A 22,550-nucleotide genomic window follows, 5' to 3' on the forward strand; every position below is an offset into this window, starting at 1 on the left:
TTATTCAGCACCTGCTGGGTAGTGGGCACTAGGTTAGGTCCTGGGGAAACACGAATAATAACACAACGGCGCTCTGGCTTTCATGAAGCCAACATCCCCGTGATTGGGAAAGACAGTAAACTAGTAAGCAAAATAAATGAGACAAAAGGAAATATAGATAAAAGTTTTGACACTGCAAGAAAGGGGAGTGTGTAGGTATTATAATAGAAAATAGCAGAGGATTTCTGCCTACACAGGGTAATCAAGGAAGGCTTTTTTAAATGGGGGTACATCTAGGCTGGGGTCTGGAGAATGATGGGTTTTATGAAGAGGTAAGGGGGTGGGGGTAAGGGGCAGCATTCCAGGCAGAAGGGCAGAAAATACAAAGATCTGGAGGCTGGAATGAAACTGGAGTGCTTTAGGACTTGAGAAAAGGTCAATGTGGCAATGTGACAGCTGGAGGTTGGGGATATGCAGTGGCTACATCATACGGAGCATAAAGTTTGGATTATATTTTAAAATTAAAAAGGAAGCTTTCAAGGGGTGACACGAGAGAGGGGAAGAAGTAATAAAGGAGTATGGAAGAGAACCAAAGTGGAACCAGGAGGCCAGCGAAGAGGCCAAGTCAATAATCTAGGCAAGAAATGGCAGCGGTTTGGACTGGGGTCAGTGGCACTGGAAATGGAGACACCAAAATCACTGCACATTTTAGAGGAAGAACTGACAGAGCTTTCTGACAGATTACAAGTAAGAGATAGGAATCCAGGACAACTCCCAGACTTCTGGCTTGAAAAATGAATGGATGGTATCGGCATTTTTAGGGAAGACTGGTGGAAGAATAAATTCTGAAGGAGGAATCAGAAGTTCACTTTTGGAAAATGGTGAACTTTGAGATGCCCGTGAGACACCCATCCATGGTTCCATCTGCAGGCAAATAAAACTCCAAAAGGTAAAAGGCAACACTAGCCCTTCTATTTCTTCAGGTTGTCATCAGTCACAGGGCTCGTATTTACTAAGACATTTATGAAAAATGAAAAAAGGTTTTTAAACTGAGTTCACTTATAATAAATTGGGAGTTTTCACTAATAAACTGGCTGGCCAAAGCTGACCTTGGGCTGATGTACAGAGAACTTGTTTCTTGGGCATCTTTAAGAATGTAAGCCTGGGATGGTGTTTCTTTAGCCGACAACCAGAAGACAAAACAGGGCAGTATGTTAATTCTTTATTTTCTTTTATTTTTTATTGTTTATTTATTTTGAGAGAGAAAGCGCGAGTGTGTGCACACACAAGCTGGGTAGGGGCAGACAGAGGAGAGACAGAATCCCAAGCAGGCACCACACCATCAGAGCAAAGCCCAATGTGGGGCTCGAGCCCACGAACTGTGAGATCATGACCCAAGCCAAGATCAAGAGTCGGATGTTTAACCGTGTGAGCCTCCCAGGCACCCCTAATTCTTTTCGTAATGGTTAATACTCCCGTCTTGATGGTGACAGAATGCAGTGGGGGCAGGTGGTTGACTTCTGAAGGAAGCAAACCAACTGACAAGCTGCGTGAAAGCCTCACTGCTGCTCCGAAAACCCTTGCAATGCACGAACCACACTCCCTCACTTTTCTTTTGTGGTGATAGCAGTTCTCTCTGCAGCTATGTGGAGACTGCGTTTGTCTAGGACATTCTCCAAAAGTGTCTTGCAACAGAATCTTGCTATAAAGTTAAATTGTGTGAAACTAACAATGATTTTTCTGTGTGCAAGGGAGGCTAGAAATATCCCAGACATAACAAAAGCAAAATGAGCACAATCTGTTTCCCGTCTTTAAAATAATTCTATTTCCAAGAGGAATGTACAAGTTTGGAGTTTAAAAAAACAAAACGGACACTTACCATAGATCTAGTCTATTAGTGGCCTCATATGCACAACTGATCATATTCTGGCCATTTTTACAACCCATTGGTGGCGACTGCGTCCATTCAGGCAACACAAATGATAGCTGAGTTCTGGTCATTCTGTTCATAGCGATATGGTCAATGTAACTTTTCTCAACATCTCACTTTAGAGTTGGTTTTAATTTTAAAGTGCTTCAAAGAGCTTTATATGGGGGTGCCTGGGTGACTCAGTTGGTTAAGCATCCAACTTCAGCTCAGGTCATGATCTCACGGTTTGTGAGTTCAAGCCCCACGTGGGGCTCTATGCTGACAGCTGGGAGCCTGGAGCCTGCTTCAGGCAGATAGGTCACTAGCCCACTACCCCTGCAGGATGGTCACACAGATTCTGTGTCTCCCTCTCTCTGCCCCTCCCACCACACACCCTCTATCTCTATCTCAAAATAAATGAACATGAAAAAAATATTTTTTAATTAAAAAAATAAAGGCATTTATATGTATCTACCCACAAAACCCACGAGTTCCACTGGAAACAACCACTGCTGATACTCACTCCTGCAAAAGGAAATGTGCTTTATTCCCCTGCCGTCAAAAAGAGCATGACAGACAGCCCCTGCCTAGCTCCCCAGCCTCCTTTCCTGCTCTCCTCCTCATCATACTTCACACACTAGAACGTACATGGAGTCCTCTCCCTCCAGTGTGGTGTGGATTTAGTGACTTGCTGTTAAGTAACAGAATCTAGAAATGTGACTTGCTTACCAGACTGGGACCCCCACTGTGCTGGTGAGAGTGCTCAATGGCGGCACACCCCTCCCTGCCCTCTGGCCTGCTCATGCTGAGGAAGCAAGCTGCTCTATGCAGGCGCCCCCATGGCAGGCAAGGGAGGAAGGAGCTGAGGCCTCACACCAACAGCCCCATGAGCGTGAGCGAGTGAGCCAGAAGCCGACCCTTCCTAATCCATCCCCGAGATGACTGCAGCCTGTGAGTGACCCTGGGCCAGAGGTCCCAGGGGAGCCACCTCCAGATTTCTGGCACATTCAAACTGTGAGATAATCATGTTTTGAACCCTTCTGTGGGGTAATCTGTTATGTTACAGTAGATAACTAGCCCACTCCCCCTGCCGGGTGGTCACAAAAATAACGTGAGGTAAATAGAAAGGGTTCAGCACAATGCCTGAGGCCACAGGAGGCAGTGCACCACCTGAGCTCTACCCTCCCTCCCTGTCACTCCATCCCTCCTGCTCCACGAGCATCTGGCCACCATCACCTCCCGTCTGGATCCCCACAAATGCTCTGCAACTGGTTTCCCTTGCTTCCCTGTGTCGAGCTGGTGATTCTCCTTAAAAAGCAGAGAAACTTCAACAGCTCCCTATTGCTCAAAGGACAGAAACCAAATGGATATTCAAGGCCCGCAGACTGTCCCCATTCTGTATTTCCAAGCTAGCTACCCATTACACACTCACACTTCATTACTATTCTATTTAAGATCAATCTATTCACTTCATCCCAAATACACTTTGTCCATTCCCACCACGAGTGGATGTGTGCCCCTTCAGTACATGTTCCTGCTTTTCTCTGGATTCCAAAGGCCACCCTCCTACCCTATCACTTTCACTACCATTCAGGACTGACCTCCCTAAGCTTTTCCAAATGTCACCACCCCAGAATAATCTTCTTCTTTCTCTTAATTTATTATGTACTTCTTTGGTATTTAAAATCACAGAGATATAAAATCTGAGAACAGGCAGAAGCAACTTCAGAAAGCCTCAGGTCGAATCATTCATGTTATGGGCAAAGAATCTGAGGCTCTGAGATGAGAGGGACACAGCTGAATAGTGGCAGCACAAGGGCCAGGATTCAAGCCTCAAAACTCTCGTGTTATTCAATTCTAGAAACATTTACCAAGGGGCCGTTATATATAAGGTACTACAAAATTTCAACAGTTCCTACCAATCTGCCATTCATTTATTTAATCAAACAAAAATTACTGAGTGCTATTTACTAGATACTCTGCTTCGAATAAAGACTGTCCACAAGGAATTCAGGGCGGTGAAAAATGCAAAAAGGTAAAGCAACAATTACAAAACAGCTTGATAAGGTCTCTGACAGCAGGTTCTAGGGAGACAGAAGAAAACCACCTATATACTATCTTTGGTCCTGCCCTCATTCACTCACCCATTCAGTGTGATAGACAGTCAGACAGACAGACTTCTCGCTTTCCTAAGGAAAGTAAGTAGAAAAAAAAAGGTTCTCTTGAAGCAACTTATGAACGACAAACCCCTGCCATGTCTACCCTACTATGAAAAGTAATGTTTTTCTAATATGATATCAGATCTATAAAATTAGATTTATTTAAAAAAAAACTTGAAATATACATACATTATTCCATTACCCTGTTTTTAGAGTCTGTGTTCAGGAGTCAGACAGACCCTGAGTGTCAGACATTCAGTCTGCTGTTTATTTGCTGAGTGATCTTAGGCAAGCAAACTCACTGAAATTTAATTTTCTCATCTGTAAAATGGGAATAATACCCACTTTTCATGGTATTTGTGGAAATTAAAATCCTGTCTTTTAAATAATCAATACAGAATATACAAGTATAAGTAACAAAAATTGTGCTTGATAACTAAAACACATTCAAATATCATTAAATGGGCACAGCATTACTATCAAAATTTATCAAAATATCCTTTAGTTACTAACTGTCCAAAACAAAAGGGTACCTCTCTGAAAATTTTTCTAGTAGTCACTGCACAAGTTTTTTTCTACTATTTCCAGGTAGCAACATTCTGAGAATCCATTGTGTGCTAGTTGCTATGTGGAGAGTGAAATAAAACCCTACATTTAAGAAGTTTAGAATACAAATGAGAACACTTCTTTGTGCGAAGCAAGCAAATCCTTTCTTGCGGATTTAGTCATGAAGAAAAGATACCAGGTGCCAAGAATATAGTTCAACTGAAGCAGGTAAGTTTAATGTTAAGAACAAAATGGGATCCATTAGGAAAAACTATATGTAAGAGATGAGTTACAGTGTAAGATATCCTTTTCATGTTGATTATTTTAATAGGATTTAATACATATGATTATTCTTCAGGTTTCTGAATTAAAATTGTTCAGGTGGCCATAAGGTCTGGAAACATAGACAACTATACATAATAAATAGTTTACTGATATTCCAATAAATGTTCAATGAATGTCCTGTTCCTCACTAGCAATTCATAGTTCAACAAGCTGTGCAAAACTGCCTTGAACAGTGTGCACTAAACTGGTATTTCCATCAATCCTTGTATACGCACTTACAATGCATCACCTAAAGTGATTGTATGCCTTATTTTCACTGAATAATCTTGTGCCCTTAGCACACCTGAGAAGTAATCAAGAAGTGTATGTTGTCTGTTTCTGGACTATGTGGACACCCATATATATATTTTTTAAGCTTCACCTACTGTAAGTCTTATAAACATTTTTGCCATTCATATTTATACCAAGGAAAAAATGAATACTAAAAAATGAGATAATGGAAAAACAAAAATTGATTTATTTTGCTTTTAAATTCCACACCATAACATTTTACTGAAAATGAAGTGATTTTTAATCTATAAAGGATTCTCTAAATGACACTCAGAATGTGTTTAACAAATTTTGTTTTAAAATATATTTGAATACACAACAGGTCTTACACACAATGATTTCAATAAATGAGGCACCAGAACACAAGGTGAAGCTCTAACAATTCTGTGATGACTTTTTAATAGTCCAAGAGGATAAAGACCTTTTTCAAATGTGGAAAGAAATTAATCTTTCTACAGTATGAACTCCTAAAAGCTACTCTCCTTTATAGACGACAACATTATTGTCAGTTTCATATACTTTTACTTTATAAAGAACTCCCATAGGAAGAAATTTCTGGAGGTTTTCCCAGATATATACAGCTACATTTTCTGTCGTGCTGTAGGAAAAAAAGGAAAGAAGATCAAAGGCAAATGAACAAAATTTCATGTTTGATATTTACAGAGAATAGAAATTCTGGATTTAAAAAATAATGTTAAAATAAAACTTCAGGACCACCTACCAGTCAGATAAAATGTTAACAGCAATTCTTCTTTCCTACTATTTACATAAGGCAAGATGGTCACACTCACCTTACAATATCTGCAAAGTATGGCACATCTAGATCCAGATTCTTATGATCAAGGGGCTTCATAATTGCCTCCTGTAGATAAAACAAAGGAAAAATATCACTGGTTCCGTTTATGACTCAAATTCCAAAGTGTTCTATCTTTGCCTCTAGAAGCCTTACCTTATCAGTTAGTCACTAACTCAGTGCTTGTAAGGACTCCATCTGTGTCTCACAAAATAAAGCTTAAAGTTGGAAAATGAAGCAAGGCTCAAATCTCCATAATGACTGGTTCTCCTCATTACTAAATGCAAAGATGTAAGAAATCAAAACGTACAGGAAAATTCACTGCAGCTTTCTTGTAACCAGCCATAGTGATTCAGAATTCAGTTTAACACTTCGTGAATTCTGTCTAAAAATTACCAAAAATACTTCTCCATATAGTCTTAGCTTCAGCACAATGCCACAAGGTCATCAGGACAAGGATCCAGTGAGTGTTACATTTTATAAAGCCGACTGAGAATGAAATTATGTAAGTAGTTCTAAATTTCTGCTATGAGGAGTAATTTAAGAATTATCTTGGACTCTTAGAGGAGAAAAAATATAAATATATAAAGACCGTTGCTTCCTAATGCTTATATATATTAACATAACGTTTTCCCTTGTTGGTGGCAAGAATAGCAATTGCCTTATTCTTTCTAACTTTTTACTTTTAGCTAATGTACAAAATGTAAACATTTGTGAAACAATCTAATTTTCCAGTGGTATGGTTCCAAGAAGGGTACATTAATAATAACAGCAATCATTTTTTGAGCAAAACCAGAACCATATGAAAAAGAGTTAAGCCTTAAGCCAAACAGCCTTTAAAACAGATCAAATTAAGGGCAGTTCCACATGGACATCAAGAAAATAAATACTGTTTCCTATTCAATTCCAGTGCGGGTCCCAACTTTCCCACTGAAGCTTCTTCCACAGGCCCCATCTAACTTTATTACATGCCATGATGAGTTACTTCTACTAAGGGGACTATGTGGTGTCCCTCAGGTACACAAAAGTGGCGAAGAGTATAGAGAACCTGTCTTCCAGTATTTGGCCATCCGCATGCATGAGACGCCTCAAATTTCCCATACTGCTGTCTTGTATTGTACAACACTCTGTGTATATATTTTAAATCTCCAGTAAATGCAAAAACTCTGTCTTTATAGCTTTCCTAATGTACTCAGAACACATTGCTGTTTGTTCATTCACTGAATCTCTTAATCATTTTATCCAACTGAAACTTAATGAGCACCTAGTATTCTTTGTCTCCTAGAAAAAGTCATGTTAGCATTCTCTGGGTAAAGGCTGTGTCTCACTCATCTTTGTACCCTTGATGCTTAGTTCAAAGACTTATGCGGAGTAGGCAAACTTGCTGAATATATGAATGATAAGTAATATGGAAGAAATGATGATCATTAGTAGCATTTTTATAAGACAGATATCGGATTTCAAAACAAGAATAAGAAGCAGAGGTTAAGAGTGGAACTGAACAGACAGGTGACATGGTATAATAACAAAACCAAAGCTGAGTTGAAGGGAGTCCACTCCCAACTTTGTAAAAGACTAACCACACAACCTAAAGCAAGTTCAGCCTCTCTCAATCCAGGGAATGAAGAAGTTGGTTGAGATCATCTCTAAGGCTTCTGACACTGCAGGACTTCTATAATGATACTGTCAGCAAGTCCTTCATTGAACCCCTGTTATGTGATCCCTGTTAATTGGAGGAAATCAGGATATGGCAGCAGGGAATACAAGATGAGCATGTTACAGGTATTCCCATCACTGCAATTCAACTGTGACTTATTTCCTTTAAATCACCCAAACACCTTTAGAAAAATATGAGAGTAGTTCCTCCAACTACTCCTCCAATTCTGCTCACAAGGTCATGGAACCTCTGAAGATACTTAGTTGGGAAAGTAAAAAGGGGGGCCATCAAATATACTTAGAGGACCCAACATGACATTACCTCCATGTACTCTTTGAGGTCGGTCATATTCATAACCATGCCTGTAACAGGATCAATCTGAAGAATAAACAAAGGTGAATATTAGTATGATATGCTTTTCATATTTAAACCTCTGCTAAGTTATTAAAGGCTGTACAATGTGCAGAAATCGCGCCCACATCTGCCTTCATCTCTGAGACAATCACCAGGTGCTCCAGGTACCCATTTTATGGTACCACTGATCTTCTATCTGTCCACATATAGCAGATTAAAGATAACCCTTTGGGAGAGGAAAGGTCTGGAATGACAGCAGCTCACCATACACAAAGGCCAACAATGAAGCAATATTGATTTGAACAGAATTTTTCGACACAGAATCCATCATGTTGGCTGAGAAGGCCCAGCAATCTGCGCAAACCACACAGATATTTTCAGCACGTACCTCTCCATGAACTGTCACCACAACTATGGGAAAGAAAACAGAATACCAAAAAACCACATGAATTTCAACAGATAACACCCAAGCACAAGTTAGCAACATAAATTAAGTATTAGATCTCTGCCCTACAAAACTCTATTTATATTTTCCCTAAGACAGCTGGTCTTTTAGTTAACATCTTTATTAATGAAAGCAAGACTCAACCAAAACAGAGAGGCTTAGCAGGAGCTTTGGCCAAAGGCAGAAAGGGTGTAAATTCTATTTATGAGGTTGATGCACTGGGTAGGAATGTCCACTAGGTAGGATGGAGATGCCGCTTGATCACTGTCTGTAAAAGCAGAGTATGTACAGAAAGAAGTCCGGCTACACACCGAGGTGGCCCAATGCTGGGTGGTACCTTTCTGAGCAAGCAAAACCACTAATGGGCCTAAAACTCTGATGCCTTTACTTACACAAACATATCCAGTTTACGGTAATGCTCTGTAAGTTAACGAAGCATTTGAAAAATGATGCTCAGAGTGTTTTACAATTTAATAACACATATTTTTTTTTCAGCTCTGTGCAAACACCATTAGGTATTACGTGATAAAAGAGCAAACTAAGAATAACAAATATCATAGATCAAGAGGCAGTAACTAAACTAGAAATTCTGATCTTCTGACACCTTTTCTAATCTTTTTACTCTACCATACTATATGCCATGATATGCAAAGGCTTACGTAGCTGTTTTTTGAGATACCGGCTTTATCTCAAAAAATCGCATCTCTCATACCTGTTTAGAGCATAAATTGTTTTCTTGGAACATTGCTGGCAAAGTTTTAGACCCAAGTTATTTTCCTTCCATATAGCAGGTTCCTAACCAGTATCTCCCTTTTGTCTGTCATTATTTACTCAAAGAATACAGTGTAATTTTAACGTTAGCCTCAACAATACCTAATTAGGAGGAAACGTGGTGCCAAAAAAATCTCATTATGTACACTAAGGCCAAGGATAAAAAATATTATTTAAACCATTCATTATCTCTAACACAGCAGATACAAGGTAAAATTTAAGACACATCCAACCAAGACAACAGATTTTTTTCATTCTGAACTTCCATGTAACTGCATATTCAAGGCTCAAGGTATTCATGCTTTGCCCATAAGGTTTCTGACTCGTTAGGACTATATTTGCCGATTACATCCTTATTGAAAGGGCTAAAATTTCATCACCTTTCCCCTCACCTTTATAATTGTGCCCATGGCCATTTGGATTATTGCATTTCCCATACAGTTTCAAGTTTTCTTCGTTACTCAGACATTTGCTGAAAAAAAAAAAAAATCAACACGTCACAAGTTCAGATACCTTCTCTGTTCCCTACATTATTTGCTCTAGCTTTTGAAAAGCTTCACAATTTATTATTACTTTAGCTCACCAAATGGAGAGTCATAAATCATTTTGATTTCATTATTCAGCTGTCAGGAACCAGTGTATGCCCCTTAATTAGGCTACTGTACCATATAAATTAGCATAAACAAAGTCCACACCCTCATTCCACAGTAAGATTCCAACTGATCTGCTCAAGGCCCTTCTATTTTTCAACTCCCCAAGCATTTACTGGGTACCTATTACATTCTAGGCATGGATTGAATGAAGCAAGGACATACAATCATAAAAGATGGCTGTCCTCACGTGGTTTAAAACCTCATTTCTCCTTAAAAATAATTACGTGACCTACTGTGGCTCCTCTTTAACACCCTTGCATTATAACGCCTTACTTAACTACTGCCACAAACAACGTCACCAATCCACTGAGGGGTATTCAGATTAGGTGAAACTTTAAAATTACAATACCCAGTTGTTCTTCCAGGCAGAAGACAATTTTCATTCTTAAATTTTTTCCAAGTTTATTTATTTTTGAGAGAGCGCGCGCGCACAAGTGGGATAAGGGATAGAGAGAGGGGGAGACACAGAATCTGAAGCAGACTCCAGGCTCTGAACTGTCCGCACAGAGCGGGACTGGGGACTGGAATCCCAACGGTGAGATCGAGACCTGAGCGGTGGGCTGATGCTTAACCCACTGAGCCACCCAGGGGCCCCCAGGAAACAATTTTCTTCACGAATTTTTACTCCACCTGTCCAATCGTTCATGCATCTTCAACGAGGCCTCCTATGTGAACGCCCTATTATACCACCCCTTCCTTTTTGAGACCCTCTTTGTTATTTTCCCCCATTCCCTCCTGCTCACCCACTGACATTTAGAATGCTACAGTTCACAAAGCTTTTGCACAAAATTCCCTCCCTGTGTCCTCCACAAGATTGGCCAGATGGCGCGCTCCGGACAGAAGGCGAGGACAGGTGAGTGTTGATCGCTGCTGCCTAACACAACACCTGTCACCTGACACAAGACCTGACAAGCTGGCCAAATACCTGCCCAGTGAACGATCGGATGACCCTTGTTAGAAATGATTGTCCTCGTTTCACAGCCTGGGAAACGTTATGCTGAGAGCGGGACTTGCTAAGGAGAGGCAAAACGCGCCTCGACAACAACTCCTCGGTGCGTTCAAGCAGTCGTGAATGCTCTGGGTTCAAATCCCTGTCACGCTCCCTGTTCTCAGAGCTGCCTCAACGAAAGGGATCGCCTGGGTTCACGACATCCGTGCTAAACAGTGGGTAAACTTGCGTTGTCGTAGCTGTACTGGCTACGTGGCTAGCGCTCCTGGCACCTCGGAGCAGCTCACTTTTACGGAATGTTCACCACGTGCCTGGCACTGTGTCACCTGAGCACTGTGTCACTGCTCCGACTGTCGCAGCAACCCCTCGCGCTCTACTGGGGTATGTGAGGAACCCCGAAGTTGCTCCAAGACTCGGAGCCAGCGAGGAAGCCTGCGCGGTCCGCTCCGCGTGCCACCGCGCCCACGGCCTCCTCCGCTGGACTCCAGCTGCCACCGTCACGCGGTCGCCAGGGAAGCAGGGAGCGCGCCTCGGTTCGCACACCTGCGCTCCCGCGCCCGAGCCCCGCCCCCCTGCGTGGGCACTGTGGGCACACCCCACCTGTGGAGCCGGTGGGTCGCGCTGAAGGAGACGAGGCGGGACAGTCGCGCCCAGGGGCGACCGCCCACGCCCGCGCCAGCCGCGCTCATCGCGTTGCCTCCCGGTTCGGTTCGCCGCGGGGCGGGGATAGGCCGAGCGTTCCGCGGCTGCGCAGTGCGGCCGGCGCCCTGGGACGCGCTCTCGGCTCCGCGCTGCGGCTGGCTCCCTCTGCTGGCCCGGAGGCAGTAAAGCGTCCCGTCCCGTCAGTCTCTTGGACAGCAAGAGCGGGGATAAGGTAGGTAAACCTAACAGCAGTCAAAAAACGTGGGTGAGGTCTCAGTGTCTTTCGTTCCAAGGTCTGCTCAGCCTCAGGCCACTTCGGGCCGTGAGGGTCAGCCTGGCCACACTGCATACTGGAAAGACCTCTGTGCCATGCTCCTCGCACTTACTTCTAGAAAGCCCTGGCTATAATAACCTCCCCTGGCTGGTTACTCAGAGGTGGGCCTCAAGGCCAACCTACTTATAGCCTAAAGGGAGCGGGAATTTCAGGGCACATGTAGGAGCACTTGACTTTCATAAATGACATTACCTTTGGACTGTTTGTAAAGATTCTTCTTACTAAGGGAAATTCTCAAGCTTTCCTTACCATCCACACACATGCATAAAACCATTTATCACAGTGTGAACACATGCAGTCATGAACACACACATTAGCAATTCTCTGTCCTATGTTGACACTTCTGGAGTAAACGGATCATGTTTTCCCACATCTACTTATAAAGAGTATCCACACTACTTAACAGTTCCCAGTATTATGTCACCTCTTGCTTCCATTCATTCCTTTGCTAAATATTTATCGAATGTCTAACCATGTGTCTGGCAGTGTTCCAGGAAGGATAGATTAAATCATGAGAGTAACAGGCATACAGGCCCCAAATCGTGATTTCTTTCAAATGTCTCCTGTCTCCAGCTCCATACTCTTGTTCTGCATTATCATGTAGCCAAACATTTTTAGCATGTTTTCAAATATTTTTATTATATCCCCCAGTGGGCTGTAAAAACGTCAAAGAATAAACTTCAGATATTTCTGAGATAAACACTCTAGTCCAGTCCTCTCATGGATAAGAAAGCATGGGCCCAGGGGCACCTGGGTGGCTCAGTCAGTTAAGTGTCCGACTTCAGCTCAGGTCATGATCTTGCAGTTCACAAGTTCAAGCTCCACATCAGGCTCTGTGCTAACAGCTCAGAGCCTGGAACCTGTTTCAGATTCTGTGTCTCCCTCTCTCCCCCTCCCCTGTTTGCTTTCTCTCTCTCAAAAATAAACATTAAAAAAAAATTTAAAGAAAGCACAGGCCCATATAAGTGAATTACTCATACAAGATCACTTACAGTAAAACAGTACTTGGCAGGCATTGACCATATTGGAGATAAGCAGTCTAATTAATGGTCAATGGTTACACAAATGCTTGACTCTTTCTGAATGAAGTCTTAGGAATCAAAATACAAAGCAAAAGGAATTTCTGAGAAATTGCTGTACTCAATTACTTAAATAAAGTATGGCATTGCATTTGCAGAGCCTTTGCTCTACATTTTTAAATTAAGGGTATTCACCAAATTCACCGTCAGTGATCCTGTTATGGGTTGAATCATGTCCCCCCAAAATTAGTGTGTTGAGCCCCCAGTACCTCAGAACATGACTTTATGTGGAAATGGGTCTTTGCAGATATAATTAGTTAAAACAAAGTCACTAGGCTGGGTTCTAGTCCCTTTCCCCTCCCATATGCGCCTCATACTCCTCTCCTTGAGTCTCGACCCTGGTGAGTGAGGAGTTGGGCTTAGGGAGAGGAAGAGGCCCTAACTAGGCTTTCAGCCTTAGTCATCTGGTCACTCAATTTTATCAGAGTGATATATTTAAATATATAAATATATAAATAAATATATAGATATAGATATAGATATAGATATAGATAGATAGATAGATAGATAGAGGCATATTCTAGAATGTCACTGTGGAGCGCCTGGGTGGCTCGGTAGGTTGAGCATCTAAGTCGGGCTCTGTGCAGATGGTGCAGAGCCTACTTGGGATTCTCCCTCTCCCTCTCCCTGCCTCTCCCCACCTTTCAAAATAGTCATTTTAAAAAATAAACAAATAAAATGTCATTGATCCCTTTTTGTCTTCTTCTTCAAGAACCTCATAGATGACAGAGCCACGGCAGAATTCAGACATCCTTGGGTCAAAATCTTATGATTGTACTGATAACCTTTATATGCTTGAACTTCACACCCTGTGATTAGGATGGAGTAAAGATTTATAGAGGAAAGACATTATCAGATTGGCATACTTCCCAGATGTCATCTGGAGTCTCTTCCACCCTTTAGAACCAGATAAGATCTAAAACAATCCTCCTGTCTTTGAGGACTTCTGTGAAATATCAGAGGATTTATGTTCTCTTATGCTTACCTCAGCCTCGAAGCCTCCACATCTCTGTGAGTTGTTCAGCCATCTTCTTGCCATTCTGGTACCTGCTGCTTTTACTCTGTGCTTCATCAACCCAGACACCAAACTTAGAGCTTTCCCTTTACTGCCACAATGTAAACCTTTACAGGTGGCATTTTTGTGCCTGCGGGAAGACTTCACTACAGAGGACAGGGTTTATGATGTTGGCTGTAACTCCTGAGGAAAACTGGGAAGAAACTGACTCTGCAGTGAGCTCACGGTTGTCCCAAACTACAAGTCAAGGAGGGTTCTCCGGCAGCATTCAACATGCAGAGGGAGCACTGAAAGTTTAACTGGTCCTGGTTTGGAGTTAAGTGGAGGGAGGAGGTATAACTGAAGGGAAAGGGAAGAAAGGATCTCGAAGGCGTTGGCAAGAGTGTGGTTTATGTGACAGACATAGGAGGCTTCGGGCTGTCAGGGTTTAGACGCATGGAGATTAGATGGCCTCTAGTGCCACCTGTTGCCCAACCAAATGAAGAACTACCCACTCTTCAATTTCTGGAGATGAGAAGAAATGGCTGATCTTAGTGACGTCCCTCAAAACAACACCCTCCCAAGGCTGAGCTGGGGGTGGGGTGGAAGGTGGCAGTCGGTGGCTCAACTGATGTGGCGTCCGTGGACAGTGGAGAAACAGGTGCTTTGGAAGAAAGCCTCCAAGCATGACGTAGCTGGCTTCCTGTCCTCTGTAAGCTCCTTAGAGCCCATGCTAATAGGCAGGCTGTGATGGAAAAAAACAAGGTGCTTTTTTAGAGCTGTACTCGTATTTTACAATCTGTGATTATTTGTATTTTTTCTCCCAAGTGTAAGGACCTCTGTCACCACTCTGTCTGACGGTGGTGATGACCCAGCTCTTTTTCTTTCATGTAGTCTTATTACCTAGAGAAAGATGTATCTAGTAAATATAAATTTAAAACTCTCTTCAAAAGGTTGTATCAACACTTGCTTCACGTTTTTAAGGAAGAGCCCTAAGAAAACAAAACCGTGATTATCTCAAGAATTCTGTTTTGTTTTGTTTTTTTAAAGTTTATTTATTTTGAGAGAGACAGAGAGCTGGGGAGGGGCTGTCGGGGGAGAGAATCCCATGCAGCCTCCACACTCAGCACAGAGGCAAAATAAAGAGTCGGACACTCAATTGACTGAGCCACCCAGGCGCCCCAAGAATTTGGTTTTTAATAGAAATTTTACAACCAGATCTCTACAGTTTAGAAGGTAAGGTGCCTTTTTTGCTCTCTTTTTTTGTACAGAGAATGTTCATTGTAAACGTAGTTTCTAGGCCTTGTGAGTTGTTCCATCAGATGGTGACAAAGGTGCCATGGAACCCGTAAGGCATTTGCACGGGCACTTCAGCTCGGCCCAGTTCTTCAAAGTTCTTGGCGTCCAAGACTAGTAGAAAATTGTTTTCATTCTAGAAAAGGAAAAACAATACTGGAAATTCTTTTCTTTTTTAATTTTTTAATGTTTTAATTATTTTCGAAGAAGAGAGACACAGAGCATGAGCGGGGGAAGAGCAGAGAGAGAGGGAGACACAGAATTCGAAGCAGGCTCCAGGCTCTGAGCTGTCAGCACACAGCCTGATGCGGGGCTTGAACTCACGAACTGTGAGATCATGACCTGAGTTGAAGTCGGATGCTTAACCAACTGAGCCACCCAGGCGCCCCAGAATTCTTTTGATCATGTCTTACACATCTTCCTATCTATCCTCACCACCTAGCACAGTGCCTTGGCTATCCATTCACTGAATGTTTGCGGAATTGCTGGACCAGCTTGAAAAGGAAATTATGGCAGAAGAAGTTCAGGCCCAGAGTGAAGAAATTAGGTTGTTTATGTCAATTACTTTCACAGAATCTCTCTGACTTTAAGGATCTTTTTACCTGGGACTTTTTAATCTCCGAAGGGATACAGAAATTTTTTTCTTCCAAATTTTCTAAGTTCTATGCCTCCAGTTACTTTGGAACTGTACAAATAACTTTGTCAGCATTACAAGGCTGACTGATACTTGCCCTGGTATAATTGCAGGAGTGGCAACTACATGAAATGAGGACAAAGTCCTCTGAAGCCTGTGGCAGATGTTAGTAATTGATCCCAGCACTCTCCTCGTCAAACCCTTAAAAAGTCTCAGAATCCTACACCCCAGGCAGCCACTAATAACTGATCAAAGCTTGTACTCAAAGTGAACCTATCTGCCATAAGACTGCCTTACACAAGAAGTTATGACATCAACATTGTTGAGAACCAGGGCTCACCACATTACACTTTTGGAGCAATGAAACTGGCAGCACAGATGGTGGCATGAACATCAGACTAGACGTCAGAAGACAGAGATTTAAACACTGGCTTTACCACTGTGAGATCTGACGCAAGCTCCTGCAACTTATCTAAGTTACAAATTCCATGTGTGTAAAATGGTATGCAAAAAAGGTCTTCTTCTTTTTTTTTTTAATTTAAATTCAAGTTAGTTAACATACAGCGTAGTCTTGGTTTCAGGAATAGAACCCGGGATTCATCTCTTACATATGATACCCAGTGCTCATCCTGAAAAGTGCCCTCCTTAATGCTCATCACCCATTTTACCCATACCCTACTCACCTCCCCTCCAGCAACGCTCAGTTTGTTCTCTATATTTAAGATTCTCTTATGGTTTGCCTCCCTCTCTGTTTCAACAAAGCTCTTCTGATGAGTAAATAAGATGATGTGTGTTAAAATTCTTTGTAAATGAATATGCAAAATGTAAATTATGATGACGATATAAATAGAACTTTAAAATAATAATAAAGCACGATTGTGATAAAAGGGTATGTACATAGGAGGAGAGGAAGAAAAGGGAGAAAGTACTGTATTGGAATCAGAATAAACTACTGACAGCATCACTGAATACAATCCTCAAAAGGCTCAGTGCCACTTCTCTTTCTGAATAGTGATGGGGAGATACATTTACCTGCTTGGGGGTGATCACCACAGAGAGAATAACCCCACCATCTTCTTCACTGGTTCCTGGTGCAGGAACAAACACAGGTTCCGAGGGGTAGAAGCCATCTTCTCTCCAAATCTGTAAGACCCCCCCCAAAAAAAAAGTATTTGATAGAAGGCTAGTTATGAGCAAGAAGCCTTCAACAGCTTTTCTCACTCCCAGCATGCACCTGGCTGTCAGTACACTATCCATTCAGTAAAAGAACCAGGCTCACTGAGCTGAATAGAGGGGGGCAGGTGGCTTGCAGCTACAGGCTCCATCATCATCAGACACAATCTGTGCAGTTATAATTTCCCATCGACCTGAACTATGTGTCCCAATAACCTAAACCCCATGATTTCTCTAAAAATAACATCCAACAGAGACTTGTTTTTCTGGGCTTGGGATTCATGTAAGATTCCCCAGAGGGAATATACCCCTAGCCTAGGTGATTCTGTGGTTCTCAAACTGAATAAAAGTAAATGGTTGAGCGGCTTAAATATTAAAGAAGCTCAAGGGGTGCCTGGGTGGCTCATTTGGTTAAGCGTCCGACTCTTCATTTCAGCTCAGGTCATGATCTCACAGTTGGTGAGATCCAGCCCTGCAGCGGGCTCTGCCCTGACAGCTTGGCACCTGCTTGGGATTCTCTCTCTACCTCTCCCCAATGCATGCAAGCACTCTCACTCACTCTCTCTCTCTCATTCTCTTTCTGTCTCTCAAAATAAATAAAACATTAAAAAGAAAAACCTTTTAAAAAAAGTCACTCCTTCCTTTAAAAAAAGAAAAAGAAATTCAAGAGCTACTTTAACAAAACAGAAACTAATTCAAAAAAGTGGTCTTTTAAGGGTGCCCTTTAAAAGGGCAAAAGTGGTCTTTTAAGAGTTCAGAACGGGAAAAAGATTTTCATTACCGTCAGTGTTTTGTTTACCACGTCCACCTTGATCAGAGAATCCCCCACCAAATGCCGAAAGCCACAGCCATAGAAGAAACGATACTTTCTGCCACTGAATTGGCCATAGTTGATCTGGGGAAATTCAATACCTCCTTCATCCTCTAGACCCTCAGGATGTAGATTTTCATAGGAGCACCAAATCTAAAAGAGATCCCAAAAGGATTTGCAGTGATTGCTTACTTTCTCACCTATTTTATGCAGTATAGGTCAGTGAGGGGGCTAAGAGTTTGCAATAGGGCTTGGAAACTGAGACTCTAGGTCATCTTTTCCATTATTCCTCTTTCCATCACGTGTATGAATACGTGAAGATCATCGGGTTTTGTGACGAAGCTGTCAAATGGCATATAGGGTGGCAGTGACCTTCTTATTCTACCAAAGCTAAGATATTAATAGCTACACAACGACATGCTGTGGTAAGCACAAGCTTTCCAGAAGGTGGAGATGATCAATACCAATCTAATACTTAGCCGTTCCACAACCATTAGAAGATTGACATATCTGTTTCAAAACACAAAAAGGATAGGTAAACACAGCGCTCACTCCCACTCAGAATCCTGCAGCTCTTGTGCAAGCGACTGTCATGACCTTACCCTGCTAGGCTGAATGATATCAGACTTATTGGGCAACAAGGATTGAGGGAAACAGCCAATGAATAGAGTACCACGATTAAAATTCAAAGTCTTAGTCTAGTGTCCTTTGAAAGCATACCTTTCCATCAGCCTGTTTCACAGCACTGGCTGAAGAATAGGACAATGGGCTGAGGTTCTGTCCCTCGGGGTCATTCAAACTGACATGCAAGGGCAAAACAAACCTTCGAGGGAAAGATCTGCCTACTGAATTATAGACCTGTTCAGGAAAAAGAAAGAGATGAGAAAATGTCATTCATAGGATAACAGCATGTCCCAATAATTTATATCCAGTCAAACATTCCTAAGTAATTGCATAAACGATCATTTTCATTCATTCATTTATTCCACAAACATCTGTTGAGTACCTCTAGGCAAAGCACTATTTTAGACACTGGGGATGCAACAGTGAACAGAGTCTCTGGACCTCAAGGAACTCACACTCTAGCGGAAAAAGAATTAAAATGTGTTATTGGATTAGTGTCAAATACACAAATGAGGTCTTGATAGTGATAACTGCCATTAAGAAACATCCTGCAGGGTGAGAGACTAGAGAGTAACAGGGGTGCTTCCTTTTTCATGTCTGGTCAGAATAGGCCTCTGCATATTAAAGCATTAACTTAGTAGGCCTGGGTTGCTCAAAGCTGACACATTCTCAAGAAAGGTCCATTTTCATGGCTGTTCCTTGGCTGGAACCTGAGAACTGAGCTGTGGGAATATTATGTCTGACAAGACTGGGTTCGCATTCCTGAGGTCTTGAGCCACACTGCACTACTTTACCCAGACAGTTGATGCAAACAATGCAATTTATAATGAACATTTGCTTCCCTGTGGGCATACGGAGCTTTGCTTAACTGAGGTTGGGTAGGGGCTATATGCCTATGTGCTGATACCCAACAAAAACTCTTGATCAATTTGGGGGAGCTTCCCTGGCATGCAACATTCCATACACGTTGTCACAAGTTGCTAGAGGAATCAGGTGTGTCCTGGGTGACTCCAGTGGGAGAAGACTTGGAAGTGTGCACCTGGCGGTCTCCTCCAGTCTTCATCCCACGCACCTTTCCATTTGCTGACTTTTCTGAGATCTGTGAGCCCTCCTACTGAATCACCAAACCAAGAGTGAGGATCCCCAACACAACCTCCTTGCAGAGATCATGTTGAAGCAGGAGGCCCTAGCAAAATAAGTATATTTTTTCTGACAATAAGAGTGCTTTAAGCATATTTTCCTTTCTTGAAATACTGTAAGAGGGGCACCTGGGTGGTTCAGTCGGTTAAGGGTCTGACTCTTGGTTTTGGCTCAGGTCATGATCTCACCATTCATGGATTTGAGCCCTGAGTTGGGCTCTGTCCTGTCAACAAAGGGCCTTCTTGGGATTCTCTCTCTCTCTCTCTCTCTCTCTCTGTTTCTGTCTCTCTCTCTCTCTCTCTAAAAAATAATCAAATGCAAAAGAAAAACAAAAAAAACTACGTAAGATGGAGAAGAAAATGTGCTATTTCCCCTCATATACCTGGATCCACATTACCTCCATCTCACACAGAAATGTTTTTACTGAAAAAAGATTCAGTGCTATTTTTAAGCTTCATACAGAGTTAGATTTTTTTAAGAGTTAGATGTTTTAAGTTACTTTTAAATTTATGTAAACATTTTTTTTTCCTTCAGCAAAGCCATAGCTGAACAAAAAGACACTTCCAATAATGGGGGCTTAGGTAAAGTGGACCAACTATTCCACTGAAAACAGTTTAAAGAAGCTAGACAAAATGCTTAAAATAGGTGTTTGAACTCAGGAAACAACAGATGTTGGTAAGGATGTGGAGAAATGGGAACTCTCTTATACTGCTGATGGGAATGCAAACTGGTTCAGCTGCTCTGGAAAAGAGTGTGAAGGTTCCTTAAAAAATTAAAAATAGAATTGCCCTACGACCCAGCAACAGCACTACTAGGGATTTATGCAAAGGATACAGGGGTGCTGAGTCATAGGGGCGCATGTACCCCAATGTTTATAGCAGCACTTTCAACAATAGCCAAATTAGGGAAAGAGCTCAAATGTCCATCAACTGACAAATGGATAAAGAACATGTGGTTTATATATACAATGGAATACTACTCGGCAATGAGAAAGAATGAAACCTTGCCATTTGCAACAACATGGATGGAACTGGAGGGTATTACGGTAAGTGAAATAAATCAGTCAGAAAAAGACAGATATCATGCTTTCACTCATATGTGGAACTTAAGAAACTTAACAGAAGACCATGGGGGAAAGGAAGGGAAAAAAAAAAATTACAGAGAGGGAGGCAAACCGTAAGAGACTCTTAAATACAGAGAACAAACTGAGGGCTGATGGGAGGGTCGGTGGGGAGGGGAAAATGGGTAATGGGCATTAAGGAGGGCACTTGTTGGGATGAGCACTGGGTGTTGTACGTAAGCGATGAATCATGGCAATCTACTCCTGAAGCCAAGAGCACACTGTATATGCTGTATTTTAGCTAACTTGACAATAAATTATATTTAAAAAATGCTTTATAATTCCCCCCCCCCAAAATAAAAATAAAATAAAATACCTGTTTGAAGGCATTGGAGAGCTAAAAAGGCAGTGACGAACAACAGGGCAGAGATTTGGAGGGAGACGGAAACCTAGAGGTAAACAAGATACAGGGGCGGCGGGGCAACTTGTCCCCTAGGGATATCAACTGCTTCCAGAAAAAAGGCAGCTGAAAGGCTGAGAAAATAAAATAACTTTTTATTAAACTTTTTTTATCTTGAGATCACTGCAGATTCACATGAAATAATACAGAAAAATAAACAATTGATTAAAAAATGGGCAAAAAAACTAAAATAACATTTTGCCAAAAATATACAAATGGCCAATAAGTACATGAAAAGATGCTCAGCATCATTCATTAGTCATTAGGGAAATGCAAATCAAAATTACAAGGAGATATTACTTCATACCCACTAGGGTGGTTATTATAAAAAAAAAATCAAAACAAGAAAATAACAAGTGCTTTGAAAAGGTGAAGGAATTGGACCCCTGTGCATCGCCGGTGGGAATGTTAAATGGTGCAGCTGTTGTAGAAAACATTCTGGCGGTTCTTCAGTTAGTGATACAATTATCACAGGATCCAGCAATTCTATTTCTAGTTATATACAAAAAGAATTTAAAACAGGGACTCAAATGTATACTTGTGTGCCAATGTTCATAACAGCACTATTCACAATAGCCAAAAGGTGAAAACAACCCAAATGTTCCCCAACAAATGAACAGATAAACAAAATGCAGTACAGACATACAAGGATATTTAACCTTTAACAGGAATGAGATTCTGATACATGTTACAACATGGATGACCCTCAAAAAGGTTATGCTAAATAAAATAAGCCAAACACAAAAAAATAAATCTTGTCTGATTCCACTCATATGAGGTACCTAGAATAGGCAAATGCATAGAAACAGAAAGCAGAATAGAGGCTACCAAAGGCTGGAGAGAGAGGATAATAGGGACCTGTTATTTAATGGGTAGAGTTTCCACTTGGAATGATAAAAAGTGTGGAAATGGGCAGTGATTATGGTTGCACAACACTGTTAATGTACTTAATGCTACTGAACTGAATACCTAAAGATGGTTAAAATGTAAGTTTTATGTTATGTATATTTTATCACATAAAAAACAAAATAATACAGAGAGATCATATGTATCCTTCATCCAGTTTCACCAATGACAGTGTCTTGCATAACTGCAGTACAATATCACAACTGGAAAATTTACACTGATATAATCCACCAACTTTTTTCAGATTTCACCAGCTAACATGCACGTGTGTGTGTGTGTGTGTGTGTGTGTGTGTGTCTGTGTATTTAGTTCCATGCAGTTTTCTCATGTGTAAATTCCTGTGATCACCACCATACTCAAGATATAAAATCACCACAAGGATCCTTCATGCTACCTTTTTATAAATATATGGCTACACCAACTCCCCTAACACTTGACCCCAGTGAATAGACTTTGATATTTTCAAGGAATTAAAGGGATAAAAGCTGGAGTTCAAGGACTGCCAAAAAGGAGAAGCCCTGATAGACCCCCAGCTCTTTGGATCAAAACCCCTTCGTTCAGCACCTA

At 41.6% G+C, this 22,550-nt stretch overlaps 3 protein-coding genes across 4 annotated transcripts in view; 1 reads left to right on the plus strand and 2 right to left on the minus strand.

Annotated features, from left to right (window-relative positions):
• The window catches only part of PLET1 (placenta expressed transcript 1), a 24,489-nt gene extending 17,343 nt beyond the window's left edge, over positions 1-7,146 (plus strand). The window contains exons 4-5 of the transcript XR_007453769.1: positions 4,636-4,821; positions 6,912-7,146. The gene's annotated coding sequence lies outside the window, so the exon portion shown is untranslated. The remainder of the gene's footprint in view (positions 1-4,635; positions 4,822-6,911) is intronic.
• Positions 5,519-11,562, minus strand: PTS (6-pyruvoyltetrahydropterin synthase). The gene is made up of 6 exons (XM_049613443.1): positions 11,431-11,562; positions 9,621-9,700; positions 8,401-8,423; positions 7,980-8,036; positions 6,000-6,070; positions 5,519-5,806 (listed from the first exon to the last, which is right to left on the minus strand). Exons 1-6 carry the CDS (start codon positions 11,517-11,519, stop codon positions 5,683-5,685), a joined length of 444 nt encoding a protein of 147 aa, XP_049469400.1. The 5' UTR covers positions 11,520-11,562; the 3' UTR covers positions 5,519-5,682.
• A 3,476-nt stretch (positions 11,563-15,038) lies between these two features.
• Positions 15,039-22,550, minus strand: part of BCO2 (beta-carotene oxygenase 2) — a 47,597-nt gene continuing 40,085 nt past the window's right edge. The window contains exons 9-12 of one of the 2 annotated variants that reach the window (XM_049613164.1): positions 18,514-18,651; positions 17,764-17,946; positions 16,842-16,952; positions 15,039-15,311 (exon numbers count right to left, since the gene is read on the minus strand). In XM_049613164.1, coding sequence (XP_049469121.1) covers positions 15,198-15,311; positions 16,842-16,952; positions 17,764-17,946; positions 18,514-18,651 — 546 coding nt within the window. In that variant the 3' untranslated portion in view covers positions 15,039-15,197. The remainder of the gene's footprint in view (positions 15,312-16,841; positions 16,953-17,763; positions 17,947-18,513; positions 18,652-22,550) is intronic. The other variant, XM_049613173.1, reaches the window with a different exon arrangement.

This window comes from Panthera uncia, chromosome D1, assembly GCF_023721935.1.
Source record: "Panthera uncia isolate 11264 chromosome D1, Puncia_PCG_1.0, whole genome shotgun sequence".
Lineage (NCBI taxonomy): Eukaryota > Metazoa > Chordata > Mammalia > Carnivora > Felidae > Panthera > Panthera uncia.

Coding starts and splice junctions, on each gene's coding strand:
- PTS (XM_049613443.1), bottom strand. CDS start 11,519: ATGAGCGCGGCTGGCGCGGGCGTGGGCGGTCGCCCCTGGGCGCGACTG. Junction 8,037..8,400: donor TGGTGACAGTTCATGGAGAG/GTACGTGCTGAA, acceptor TTTATTCTTCAG/ATTGATCCTGTTACAGGCAT. Junction 6,071..7,979: donor ACCTCAAAGAGTACATGGAG/GTAATGTCATGT, acceptor TTTTATCTACAG/GAGGCAATTATGAAGCCCCT.